The sequence below is a fragment of the Tricharina praecox genome, assembly GCF_024521635.1.
Source record: "Tricharina praecox strain CBS 144465 chromosome Unknown BZA05scaffold_3, whole genome shotgun sequence".
NCBI classification, from domain to species: domain Eukaryota; kingdom Fungi; phylum Ascomycota; class Pezizomycetes; order Pezizales; family Pyronemataceae; genus Tricharina; species Tricharina praecox.
In genome coordinates, this window is record NW_026250405.1 from 1,216,458 (window position 1) to 1,230,030 (window position 13,573).

Here is a 13,573-nt window from a genome sequence, read left to right on the forward strand (position 1 = left end):
GCGGTACTACTAACTGCTGGTATCGTAACTGGTATCTTAACTGGTAACTGGTAAGCTGGTAAACTGGTAACCACAGTATCATACCTACGTGCGAGCGAGCGAGCAGGCAACTTGGCATGCCGAGGCAATCGTTGCGGCGGTGCAGTGTAGCAGCTACCTCTGTAGGTATGTCCTTACAAATGTACAGATGTATTTTCACCGGAAGCTATGGCCCCGCGACGAGGCCAGGACGCGATCATCGTCGTCGTCGTCGACTTCCCGGTATGTAGGTATCATACGGTAGTTTTTCGACTCTTTCGATCCTGATCCTGCGTAACGAATCACGATGGGTACATACTAGGTATAGGTAGGCCAAGGCACGACATTGAATGAAATCCTATTCTCCTCTGGAGGGAAAAGTAAAATTGAAGGAAGAAGCAACGAAAAGTACGGCTAGGTACGGTACACTACTCCGAAGACCTACATACTCCTACTTCGACAAGAAAACACGCTGCTGCTGCGTTTTTGTCTGCGCGACGCAAGGATTCGCCTTGAGCAGTGCAGCAATGCAGCAATGCAGCCAGCCGTAAGGCTGTCTGTCTTTCCATTCATCTGTCCGTCTGTCGGGCCAACACTCAGCAAATGCCTCAGAATACTAGTAGTGTGCAGCCAGCTGGTAGAACTTGCCAACCATTTCATACATACATGCTCCGTACAGGCATCCGCAATCTGTCTCAGTGTCTGAAGCCTGTACGGTATTTAGATAGTAGGTAGTAGGCAATAAGTAGTAGGCAGGCAGGCATGTACCTTCCTTCTGCTTGAAAGTTGACCAGCAAAAACCTTCCGAGAACATCGTCCGTTCGTTCGTTGGACGAAAGTTGAACCCAAGGCTCCTTGTCCAGTGCAGACTCCAGAGGATGCACATACCTAGGACTTACCTAGGTGCTATGGATATTTCTGTCGACAAAGATTAAGTAATGGTAAGCACTCAGACTCCTTGTCCATGTGCGTCCAGGACTCGAGGATCTACGAATCTTACCGCAACCTTGATATAGAGTGCCTAACTACTCTACAGCACTCTACACCGTTCGAGCAAAGCGGGATTTCCTCCACTCTACCTGATGCCTGATATGATATGTACCTACATAGGCCGGAGACGACACCACCACCACCCGAAACGCAGATCTTCCTTATCGATAATTGGATGGTAGCTCTTGGCGTTTACCTAAAGGCGGGAAGAGGCCCGTTCTGAAAGGCTTGTTCCAATGGACACTCTAGGTTCTGATCTGCAGGCGGCGGCGGCGGTGGTGGCAGTGCCTGCACGTCCGCAGTTCCGCCCCCGCCGCTCTGCTCATTGTACGATCACTGTTCAAGGTTGCGTTTGCCCTGAGTCTGCTTCAAAGAAAAAGTCCGAGAAGCCTGCAAGAACTGACGATGCTGGCTGGCTGACCGTACCAACAACTTACAAGGTCGCACCTTCGAACGAAAGCCGTTTCTGTCCTGGTGAGCCCTGTTACCTACCTACCGTATGTATGTCTTCTATGATGGAAATGGCGTCCACCTGGCCAGTCATTCGTCGCCACCTCCCTCCGGAAAAACCAGGGCAGCGCTTGTCTTGTCTGCGACACAACGAATCATCGACATAAAACAAGACCGTTAACGGTGTTGCGCCTGGGGGCGTACATAATAGTTGGAGTAGTTGCTGTAGAGTACGGCGTACGTCTGTCACAATTATCGCACTCCCATGATCCTATCATACACAACTGTTACCCCGCGCCCATCGAAGTCTGGTTTGGGTCCCTGATTCTCCGCTCCGCTCCCAGCGTCCCACTTGTCTCAGCTCGTCTCACATCCTCCGGAAAAGGCGATTCCTCATCTCCCCTCCCATTTGCCACTGACTTTTTTTCTCCATGTTTTCTTTTTGCTTTTTTGCTTTTCCTCACTCACTCGCAGCCGATTGGGGCCGCATGTCTTGCCTACTCTTGAGTAATTGCTTCATACCTAGATACCACACACGTGATGTATGTCTCATCCACTGATCCACTCATCCATCCATCAGGATAGGATAGGATAGGGTGTGCATGTTGGCATATGCAACACCTTTTTTCTTCTGCTTTTTTTTACGATGAGCTGAGCTGAACAAAAGTGACGAGTTTACATGAACGGGATGGATCCGTACATACACACATACCGAGCTACGTACGTACGTATTTCTGCTGGGGTTAAAGATGGGCGGGAGAGCCTGAGATGTGACCTCCGTTCGTGTGAGTGTGGGGACGCCGGGACGGACGTCTGTGGGGCGCCCTGACGTAGGTAAGGGAAACGATGCTTTTTCCCTTATGCCCAGCCAGCAGGCACGTAGTTATGCGACCCTCCTACGTATGTCGGTACGTCGTTGTTGGAGTACGGGATTTTGTCTTCCGCGATCACGAGGGCGCGGTACGTACGGATCATCGCGCAGACAGACAAGCTCGAGTGATGGGCGGTGCAGGCGGCGCAGCCCAGCCCAGCCCAGCCCAGCCCACTATCTATCTGTAGGCAGATGATGCCTCTTCGACGACGACGGCGGAAATCCATGACGACGACGACGACGGCCAACGACCCTTGCAGCACGTATGTAATGTATCCCATCGTTAGATCCGAGTGAAAGGGGGAAAAGAAGGGTCCTCGTATATACTCTCCTTGTTCTCCTGGCCTCTTCCCACCCCCCACTCACCCTCAGACGTTCGTAGCGTAGATACGGCTGAGCCCCAGATGGCCTGTCCGGGGACGGATATTCCCCGCAGTGCAGTGCATGCAGCAGCAGCAGCAGCAGCAGCAGCAGCTCATCTTCTCCAGGCCATCCCTCCAGCCATCCATCCCCACATATTGGAACTTGGTGGGGTCGCACCGAGACGTGACGATTATGGAAGAGTGAGAGCTACCTACCTTCCCACCTACCTACTACCGTATCCCCCTACTACCTACCGTCCTCTACGTTACCGGGTCCGTCGCCACAGCGTCCGTAGGGCGTCATGCAGAAGCAGGTTGACGTTAGCATGTATGTACTTAATCTACAAACTCGAGGTGTATGTCGAAACAAAACAAACACAAAACACAAAAACGAAAACTTTATTCTCGCACGATGGGCGGTGATCGGATCGCTGTTGGGTATAGTACTCTACTTTAGATAAGCAGATTCTTGGGTGTGTACCCTAGAGTAGCCACTCTGTTCTGCGGTGCGTGCTCCAACTATCTACAGTGTAGTACCGGTATATAGTAGTGGTACATGTGGTATGTACTCGAGAGATAGTAGGTGCGGCATAGAAATCTGCCTCTGTATGTAGAGTACCTACTCTACGCACCCCATATCTACAGTACAGCACGGGGCCGCCCCCGCGCCGACGACGAAATCGCAGTGACGGCACACGATCGCGGTCTGGTCTTGCGGCGGTTAGAAATCACCGCACTCTAGATGCTCTGCGATAACGCTCTGCTGCTCTCGAGTTTCAATCCTGATCCACACAGGCCTCGCCCTCCCATGACGCCGTTGGAAGCGAAGAGGGAAGTCGGCACGACCAGTGTCTCTCTCTGTCTCTTTCTGTCTCTCTCACCAGACTCCAGTTCGCCGCAGGACTAGCATGCGGTAATAGTTATCGCCCGGCCACATGTTGGTACTCTACATCCTCTACGTACGCCCATGCCGGAATCGGTACCACTTCATCGGCCATCGACCGCTTCATGCGCGCCGCCGCTTCCGGCCCATGAGTATCTCTCTCCTCCCCCAGTCCCGTCGCCCGTCTCACCGCACCTCTGGCTTATCGACGACATCTCGACTCTAGAAGGAAAAAAGAATGAAAAAAAAAAGTAAAAAGAAGGGCCCAACGTTCCAGATTCCTTCCCAGGAGATAGGGACGTGCATGAGCACGAGCATGAGACGCGGAAGTCTCCAGACGCGTCCGTGCTCCGCCGCCCCCCCTCCCAGATAACGCATAGTACCCGCCCACCCACACACGGCTCTCCCCCCCTCCCGCCCCCCCCTCCCCCTCCCGAACACCATTTGACCCAACCGACCGGAAATACACCGGACGTAAACCGCTCCACTATACACACATACTCTACATACCGACCTACCGGTGTTTATCAACTCTATATATTTATATAAGAAGCCTCGCTCTACCTACCTCCCTCCGGATCGGAGACAGAGGTAGCGATCGGTTTCCCACTCCACTCACCCTGCCAACCAACTGCCATGCGATCCGGACGATTGGCGACAAAGAGGAGGAGGAGGTCGAGGAAGAGGGCGGTCATGGGCTATCACTCCATCACTCCATGCGGGACTGGACTCGAACCACCCAACTCACAACTACCGGCGCCCCCGCTGTTATCTACTATACAGGCTATCTCTCCCTCCCTCTCTCGCTATGATATCGGTCAAAGGCGAAGGCGAAGACGCGGGAAATTAACGGCTATGCAGAGTATTGTACATATATACATACACGAGCGCCCACGCACCAGCACGCAAGAAGCACGTCGTCCACCGTCAGAGATCTACCTAGGTACTCTAAACACCGCATCGGTTGTACCGAGGAGCGATGGGGATTGGCGGGGCGACCGGGGGGGATACCTATGTAGATTGCCAGCAATGATCTGGCTACATACAGGTATACATTAGGTACATAGAGTACTATGATAGCTGACGGCGTCCGCGTCGACGTCGATGTCGACGTCGTGCGGACGCGAGTAGTTGCCTTCTAGATACTCAGCTAGGTACCTAGTAGCCGAGTGATTGCAGTGGCCCCGCGAGGGACACGCCTTTGCTGGAGGAAGTGCTCTGTTCCGTCCTGAAAATCAACATAGCGCGCGCGCGTGTTCCATTACTAGGTAACTACCGCACTGTGGGCGACGCGGAAATGTAAATGGAAGACCCAGCCTGGCCGTGCAATGTAGCGCAGGTATACTACTAGTAGTATGAGCATATCGACATAAACAACGAATACTACCTACAATCTAGTAGTAGCATCCAATCCTACATCGAACCCACACCGAAACACACCAGGAGTACTCTAGACAGAGTAGCGACTCGAGCACCGGCAGAAAGCCGTGGAACAAAACAGCTCTGAGCAGCCGATACATGTTCACTCGCTGCCGGGACAAGATCTCCAGCGCGCGCGGAGGAGGGGGGGGGGGGGGGGGGGCTCTTGAAAGTTGAAACCCTTCACGTGTATGTAAGAAGTGGTTTGCGCAATGAATTATGACATCGTCTATATACCAGGTGGTAGTTAAACCGGTCGAACAAACAGTATACCTACCACCCACCTGGGTAGGTATATAGTATAGTAGTATCGTCACCGAACCCCCCGCCCCCGCCGCAAAATCCAACGGCGTTCCGGGAATCCGGGGGATCGACTGTGGAATCTGCGCGTTCAACTTGTCACGGTGTACTACAGTCTACCTACCTATGATAGTAGGTACCTATAGCCTCAAGGTCTTGCGGAGTTGGTCACGGTAGGTAGTACGGTACATAGATTTCGGACAGATAGGTGGGTCTGCAATTTCAAGGTTTTCATACAAACCTTGAAAAAGAATGTTGTGGTGATCGTGGTTCGTGACGCCGTGGTGGGGAGCGTAGATTATTCGTCATATACTTGTATATGTGCCGATATATATTCTGTCACAAAGCTCAAACATGAGGGAGTACCTATGGTAGGTATAGTAGATTCCGCAGCAGTGAAGTGCAGTATCGCCGAAATACCATGTCCACCGTCCACACGCACGAACAACAATCTCAACCGTCGTCGTCACCGTCACCGTCACCGCCATCGTCGGGGATGGAAACCCCAGCATCCACACGGCCACGCCGCTGGATACAACTAAGATATGATACGTGAGCTTGCTGCGCCAGCCAAAGCACGCACAGCTGTCGGCGTGGTCGCTACATAGGTGCTCTAGTCTACACGACACTATAGTCCACCTGCGCGTTTCGTGTCCGCTCGCCGGACGTGCAGTATACTCTCTACACATGTAAGTATGCTAGCATTATCTCCTCGAGAGTCGAGCCCGGCCAGATGGCCGAAACGTTGCCAGCCTTGCACGGGTCGTGTACCCAAGGCGAGCAGCAAGAATCGAGAAACGACTGGATGCCGTGCGATTAGCCTGCCTGCCTTGCTGACCCCGTCTCGCGCGGACCAAGACGTGCACAGTCCACTGGGCGGGCGTGGTTTGCTTAGAGTATCGAAAGTCCGCTCGCTCAGCCTTCCAACTCTCCACCTACCGTCGTGAGTACGGCGCGGCCTGGAGGGAGGGGGACGGGTAGCACGAGATTGAGATGCTTCCGTGGCGGTGGGGAGCATACGGTCATACCTACCTCTTCCTGCTCGTAACTCGTTCACCTGGGCCGAGTTGTAGTACACTGGTAACCCACTCCCATCAATGGTAGATATCTATGCCTCGGACTATCGTCGAACTATCGTCGGCCTGCCGTCGCCCTCCAATATGCTTCAGCACGGAACACACCGCCCGTCTTCGGGGAAAATGGCGTGTGTTCTGCCAGGTTAGTGCCTCCGATAGTCCAGTTCAGTCCGGCTGGAGGTATGGACTAGACTGGGTATTCTGCCCAACTGATGGGGCTGGACGGACTGCAATAGACTGGATGGACTGGACTGGGTGGACTGATACCTTGAATCCAAATGTTTGAGACCAGTAACGAACTTTTTTACACGTATATGGTACAGTCATTGCAGATCCTCCTCGCACAGTGCATTGAGCATAGGTAGTCTTCATCTCCCTGATATCGCCCTTCGTATCAGCTAGGTACAAGATCATTTCATTCCCGCTCTGCGCCCATGGCGGGAATGCTCAAATACTCGAGGGCCATTCTGGCAAGATTCTGGCGAGATTCTGGCAAGATCTTTCCAGCCAGGTAGGCTCATGTAATGCACTCGCCCAGTACTTGCTGGACCACATTGTCAATGGAATCACATGAAGGCGGTGGTTCCTGCTGGAAAACCTCCATCATATCTCGATGCTCAACACGTTGTAGGTAGTGTATGTACGGAGCTTGCGGCCCCATCTGCTCTCTATCTTCGCGGTATGTAGACGGTGCATCTACCTACCTACTCCATCGGCATCAACTCCCCCTTGACGTTGCAAAGCCCTGAAGCCCTGAAGCCACTGGCCCGCTGTATTCGTCCTTCCAAACCCGCAGGCTGCACCAGTCTGCCCAGCCAAACCAATCCATTCGAGTTTCGTATGTACTCCATTGCTCTCAAAAGTATTCAAATTTTTATGCCGGAATGCAGAGCGATGGAGATCACGTACCTATGCCGGACATTGAGGTCGACCCACAAATTTCAGAAGTCGCAGTCTGTCAGTCCGAGGCGGCAAATTTCTTGGACGGACTGAATTCAAACCATTCTCCCAGTTTGTAGGCTGGACTGGACTGGGCTGATGCGGTCAGTCCACTCCGGACTGGACTATCGGGAGCACTGTTCCGCCTAAACTTGGTGACTACTAGGTACACTGGCCACAATCACTACCTGCTACTGTATACCGGAGGTTACAAGTACTTCTCGCCGTCCCGGGCTGGGCCGGACCGTTGTGTTTTGACAAGCTATGGCCCGTGGGATTCTGCCGAGCACCGCTGTATTGTATGAATCACCAACGTTCAGGCCGCATTCAAAACCGGGGGGGGGGGGGGGGGGGGGGGGGGTGGGCTCAAGCCACCCCATACCTACAATTCCCACATACGAGAATAACAAGAGTGAAGTACCTAAGGTATGGTAAATGTAAAGTAAAAGTAAAGCCATGTAGAGTAAGATTACTCGTACATACACAGTGTGGAACCACGCACCCTCCGCTTGACGGACGCCGAATGAGTGCGTGCCGGCTAGGTCGGTGCTCCGGTGTATATATAAGCACATCTTCAGAACATCACCAAACTGACTGTAGCCTGTAGCAGGAGGCATTCATGGCATCGGCGGGACGGCAGCACATGTGGTACATCGAGGTTGGCGAATACTCCGGAATGTAGGGGACGGCAATCCGTCCGCCGTGGGATTCTACAGCCGACGAGAAGGCTTTGGTATTCCAGATGGCACCTCAGTTGCGAGTACCTATGATACCACAACGACAACGACAATCGCTGCATCGAGTGATAATGTAAGTAAATAGGGGCAGTCCCCCTCCCCTGTTCATGAAGGTAACCCAACCCGCAATGCCTTCAGCAAGCTGCAATTCCGGAACAGATATGCAGCCGATGACTTGGATGCTGTACTATACTTCTGTGCTGAGTGCTGTGTGGAGTATGAGTATTTGCGGTTGTTGGCATCGTAAATCATGGACCGCTCTTAGCAGCGGGTGGACACCCAGCCCAGCTGCCGAAACGTCGCTCCGCTGTAGAAGTCGCGAATGAGACTTAATCATTGATGTCATTGGAGACTATATAAATACGTGAACCACGGCACGACCGCAGGTCCGAAGCAAAGAAAGTAAAGTAAAGTAGACGAAACAATGAAACATGAGTAAATTGTAATGGAAAGAGGTATCAGCGCTCGTCCCGCACATCGCATTTCGTCCATGAAACCGACGTGCCAAAGAAAATAATCACAAATAGATGGTAAGTAAGAAGGTAAGAAAGTAAGCACTCAAGTGAAATACAGAATAAAAGAGTAAAGTACAGCGAGCTTGCTCGGCAGGAGATTCACAAATAAAAAAACCAGAACTACCGGGCGACTCCCACTGAAAAGATAAACTAAACTGAACATCCCACGAGCAGTGGATGGAAGAAAGGAGTAGTAGTAATGTACATCGTAGTCGAGAATGCAGAATAGCCCACCGTCCCACATCCTCGTTCACACACCGACAAACAGAGCTAACTGAAGTATATAGGTAATCGAGACACTCATGCAGTAGCTGGCGGAGCGGTAGCAGTTGCAGCAGCAGCAGCCTTGGCTCTGTCCTCCTTCTGCTTCTGACTCTCAGCCCACATCTTGACAGTCTGCCTTCCTCTCTCCGCCGCATCCTTCCGCGCCTTGAGGACAGCCTGCGCTTGGGCAACACGATCGAGCGGAGCTTCCTCCTTTGGAGGTGGTCTGATCGTTCCAGCTGCGACAGGCTTCCTCGCTGGGGGGACAGTGTACTTCTGTGGAGCAGGTTTGGTTTCCGTCTTTTCCCCACCCGCGACTTCCGGCGCATTGCGTCGGGAGCTCGAGATACTGGCGAGGGATTCGCGTGCAGGCCCGCCGGTCTTCGCTGTGACGACAGGCTTGTACGTGGTCTTCGGGGCTGGTCGGGCCTTGAACTCACGGCGTTTCTTCTCTTCCTCTTCCATGCGCTTCTGTCTCTCTTCCTTCTGGGCCTTAATCTTGCGCTGGAACGCCTCACCCGGAAGCTCGAACGTGGCCTTGGTGGGTGGTTTAGTCGACTTGGCTGGTGGGGGAGGAGCCGGAAATGAGAGGCCAATTGCGCGCGGCTTGCTGTGGGGAATCACGACGGTGGACTCTTGCGAGTTCTGCGAGCCCGAGGAGGCTGCACGTGGCTTCACGCTGGCCTTGCCAGGAGCGGCAGCATTCGACGAATTCAGGGAAGATGTAGATGCCATCCGCTTTGCCAACTTGGGCGCGTCGCGGACGGCAAGTGTTGATTTGGGTCGCGCGGCCTACGTACAAACGTTAGGCTCGGAAATACCAAATCAATCCACACTTGACTAGCGAGCTTACCCTCTTGACCACAGTTGTCGTCTTGGGCGGAGCCATTAAAGTCTTTCCAGTCTTTGGCTTCTCATCCTTCGACTTTACGGTAGTCGTAGTTTTGGCTGCTACCTTTGTAGCGGCGGCGACGACGGTTCGCGGCTTCGAAACCGGCTTCGATGGAGCAGCTGACTTCTTCGGCGAGACAAGTCGGTCGAAACTATCGTTCCCCACATCCTCATAGTCTTCCTCGTTCATGTGAACAGTAGGATCAAACTTTGGCGTCTTCGCAACCGTTATGACCTGCGGTCTCTCGGGAGTCTGCGGCCTCGCCTCATCGGCCATCTGCTCCAACTCGGCGTCGACAGCCGCCTCATCGACCTTCCCGTGCATCTCGTCCGCCATCAGCTGGAGTTCGGCACTGATGTCGTCGTCGCCCTGGTCGCGCCCGTGATCTTCGGCGGGGGTGGTGACTGCCTCGACCTCGGCGACGGTGACGGTTGCTGGTTCTTCGTGTTCGGACTCGGCGTCGCTTTCCGGCTCGGTGACGGTGACCGAGACGGTCGCTTCTTCGACTTTCTCCTCCACATCGTCGACGACATCTTCCACGACCATCCCCGACTCCTCTTCGACCGGTTCAGTAACACTCGCATCGTCCTCGTGATCAACCTCAACCGACGTCTCAGAAGCAGTAACAGGGGCCTCAGAAGCGAAAACAGGGATATCAGACGCGTCCTCCCCGTTTTCCTCGTGCATCTCTTCCTCCCGGGTTTCCGCAGACGCATCCTGTGCGCCCTGTGCATCCTCGTCCTCATCCGCCTTCACCTCCGACTCGACAGCCTCCTCGTCCGCAGCCTTCGCGTTCTTCCCCTTCTTGCCGCGTTTCTTCCCCTTCTTTGCCGGAGTCTTCGCATCTTTCGCCTTCCGCGCGCTCGGAGCGCGTCTCGTCACGCCCTCCTCTTCTTGCTCTTGCTCCAACTGCTCGTCCTGCTGGTCCTCCTCCCACTGCTCCTCTTCCCGCTCCTGCTCTGCGTGCAGCTCAGGGGTATCAACCGGCTCTACCGACGCCTCGGCGGCTGCCTTCTTGCTGGAGCGAGTTACGCGGCCCATCGTGTGTGTTCGAATTGTGGTTATTGCTGCGTGAGGTGGTAAAGGAACGTGTAGAGTAGGTGGGTTTTGTTAGGGGTAGTGGTGGTGGAGGTGGTGGTGAAAATAGGGGGGAGACGTGTGGTGGTGGGGTGCGAAGTAAACAAAGCGCCGGTTTGGGTTGCACCGGCAACTGCCAACTGCCAACTGGGCGAGTGGCTCATGAGACATCACTCGGGCACTTATTTGCTGAAGGGGTTTTTGAGGCGTTCGTTTTGGAAAGCGAGTGGAGGAGCGTCGCTCGACGATGATTACTTTAGTTACTCTATCCCCAGTGCATTCTGTCTGTGAATGGACTACCTACGCTGACTGTTGATGAAGTCGGTGGTAGACTCGGATGGTTGAATGAAGTTCATGATGCACAGGTATGTAGGAAAAGTGCACAACCGGCTCGGCCTACAAAGCAGATCATTTGCCATAAAAAGTTCTTTATTTGGATTACAGAGCACATGCCCAATGAAAAAGCAAAGAAAGTGAGTTCCTTCATCCAGAAACGCCAGTCCACCACTAACTACTCCTCATCCGCCGCCGGTTTACGTCCATACACCACGAAGCTGCACGATCTCAATGTCAGCCCATCGTCATCACGGCCACTCCAGGGTCAACATGGGAACTTACAACTCATTGTACACATGATTGTTCTTGTTGAGTGCAGAGGTATAGGCGGCTTCACATAGCTTTTCCGCCTCCACGGGGTCCATCTCAAGGATCCTGGTAAACGCGGCCATTCCATACGCATGGAACGCAGTCCGCGCATTCATGAGCAGCATAGCACCAATCTGCTTCAGCCGCTTCTCCTTGGGCCAGGGTCCGATGGGCTGCTTATAAGTGAACGCCTGGACATCGACAAAGCCGGCATTCTCTAGGTACGAAATCATTACGTCGCGCTTCGGGCCTGGCCGATTGATCTTCTCCATAGCTTTGCCGCAGAGCGCGAGGTGAACCTTGATGGGGTGGTCGTCGGCCATGGTGCCGTCGTCGCATTTCCCCTCAAGGCCGACTTCGGCGAGTTCGGCGTATCCGCCCGGCACGGTGCAGCGGTAGACCTCACTCATGAATTTGGGCCAGTTCTCGATTCCTTTCCGTCATGTCAGTCGGTGCACCACAGGAGAGAGACAGTATGGGGGCGAACCCTGGGAAATATTCCGGCAGTGGACGAAATCGAAGGAATTATCTCTAAACGTCCATGGCTGTGCCGCATCGTCGACCTGTTCTTTCGATCTCTCATCAGCGCACTTGCCTCCCAACGCACCCCCACTTCCGGACTGACCTCGAATTTGCAGTTCGGCGGCACCCAGGTAGGCTGGATCGGGCTCAGATCCGTGCCGATGACCTCGGCCATGGGATATTTGTCTGCCGCATCGATCGCCCAGAGACCCGTTCCGGTACCGACGTCGAGGATCCGCTGGGGGTCTTCAAGAGGCGCCGCGTGGAGCTCACCCTTGAGGAGGCCGAGCATGATCTCGTGGTGCATGTCGAGGCTATAGTGTGCCCGTCAGTACGGGGAAGGAGGCGCAGGGACGGACGGGAGGTGTATGTACCGGTCTTGTTCTACCTGTGAGCTGCGTCAGTAATTGGATCATCCACCACGACGACTCCAGCCCATCGCAAACATACCTCATCAGTAGGGTGTAGATTCTTGTCGGTGCCGAAGTAGGCATGGTAACGACGGCCTTTCATCCACTGTCAGCAACCTCCCTCCATCCCTCCATTTCATAGGCACCAGCCCGGAGCGTACCATTCTCAAAGACATATTCGTTAATCGACGACGACAGACTGGCGGTGCTGGTGTCGTATCTATCACGGTGTCAGTCCCGGTTCGACGAGTGCATCTTCGAAACGAATGCAAATAGATGGAAGGTGGGATATACCCCGAGGACTCGTAATCATCTACACCCTCATCTGCCAGCTTCGAGTCGCAGTCGAGTCAGCTCGTCCATCCCATCGATGCGACAGTATAGTGGGATAGTGGGGGAACATACGATGGCAGGATCAACCTCGATTTTTGCTTGTACGTTAGACATCTTCTCCTCGAATCGTGGTGGTGGTGGTTTGGGAAGCCGTGGATATGTTACTAGTAGTGCGTTCGTTCACAGATCAAAATTTCGGTCCATAGCAGTCTTATGTAGTCGCATCCCCTCGATGAGTAGCACGGCCAGGAACTGCAAGCTGCCCCAATGGGCAATCTCCGCTGGGCGATTCCTTGATCGGTGACAGAAGTTCTCAATGTGATACGGTGGGATCTCCCTACAGTAGGCATGCAACGCCCGTATCCAGACCCACCACCCATTTTCAAGATTCATGCAGCACAAGGCCCGACTCCTGCCACAAACAAATAGGACGTGGCAGCTAGCCGGACAAGGGGCATAGCAAGTTCACTACCCTTAGGCACATGGAGATTCTGCCCTAGAGCACACTGAAGCCAAAGCTCCCGTCGAGTCACGGAAAAGCTCCGGAAGCCCTCGTCCGCGTCGGTTTTCCGGCGGTAAACGGCGCCTTATTCCAGGCAGAGAACCAGTGACAGGATAACTTGTGGGGGGCGTGGGCTTCGAGACATCTTTCCATGGACTGGCTGCGTACGGCCCGGTAAGCTGCATTCACTGGCTAAGAAAGCGAGTCTCGTCTCGTGTGTCTGCAGCCGTGTGGGTGGCTGTCTGTGGGGCTATCCGCAAGCTTGGTCTTGGTTTTGGGCTCGGTAACTAAGATGGGGGACGGAAGGGCCGAAGCGCGAGTCGAATGACCTGACCTGGACGGAGTGGAGTGGAGGGGGAATGGCGACG

At 54.0% G+C, this 13,573-nt stretch overlaps 4 protein-coding genes across 4 annotated transcripts; 1 reads left to right on the top strand and 3 right to left on the bottom strand.

The window, feature by feature from the left end:
* Positions 1–357: 357 nt before the first annotated feature.
* BZA05DRAFT_387223 (uncharacterized protein) lies at positions 358–808 on the bottom strand. Its single transcript, XM_051482553.1, has one exon. It carries the CDS (start codon positions 676–678, stop codon positions 460–462), a length of 219 nt encoding a protein of 72 aa, XP_051343060.1. The 5' UTR covers positions 679–808; the 3' UTR covers positions 358–459.
* Positions 809–8,373: 7,565 nt separating this feature from the next.
* BZA05DRAFT_165959 (uncharacterized protein) lies at positions 8,374–11,195 on the bottom strand. The gene is made up of 2 exons (XM_051479143.1): positions 9,678–11,195; positions 8,374–9,616 (listed from the first exon to the last, which is right to left on the bottom strand). The coding sequence occupies exons 1-2, from the start codon at positions 10,755–10,757 to the stop codon at positions 8,861–8,863; spliced, it is 1,836 nt and encodes a 611-aa protein (XP_051343061.1). The 5' UTR covers positions 10,758–11,195; the 3' UTR covers positions 8,374–8,860.
* Position 11,196: 1 nt separating this feature from the next.
* On the bottom strand, positions 11,197–12,666 carry BZA05DRAFT_165972 (S-adenosyl-L-methionine-dependent methyltransferase). The gene is made up of 8 exons (XM_051479144.1): positions 12,665–12,666; positions 12,532–12,590; positions 12,411–12,466; positions 12,335–12,338; positions 12,064–12,274; positions 11,926–12,001; positions 11,412–11,871; positions 11,197–11,347 (listed from the first exon to the last, which is right to left on the bottom strand). Exons 5-8 carry the CDS (start codon positions 12,265–12,267, stop codon positions 11,305–11,307), a joined length of 783 nt encoding a protein of 260 aa, XP_051343062.1. The 5' UTR covers positions 12,268–12,274; positions 12,335–12,338; positions 12,411–12,466; positions 12,532–12,590; positions 12,665–12,666; the 3' UTR covers positions 11,197–11,304.
* Positions 12,445–13,119, top strand: BZA05DRAFT_387235 (uncharacterized protein). Its single transcript, XM_051482554.1, has 2 exons — positions 12,445–12,476; positions 12,567–13,119. The coding sequence occupies exons 1-2, from the start codon at positions 12,453–12,455 to the stop codon at positions 13,005–13,007; spliced, it is 465 nt and encodes a 154-aa protein (XP_051343063.1). The 5' UTR covers positions 12,445–12,452; the 3' UTR covers positions 13,008–13,119.
* Positions 13,120–13,573: the final 454 nt, after the last annotated feature.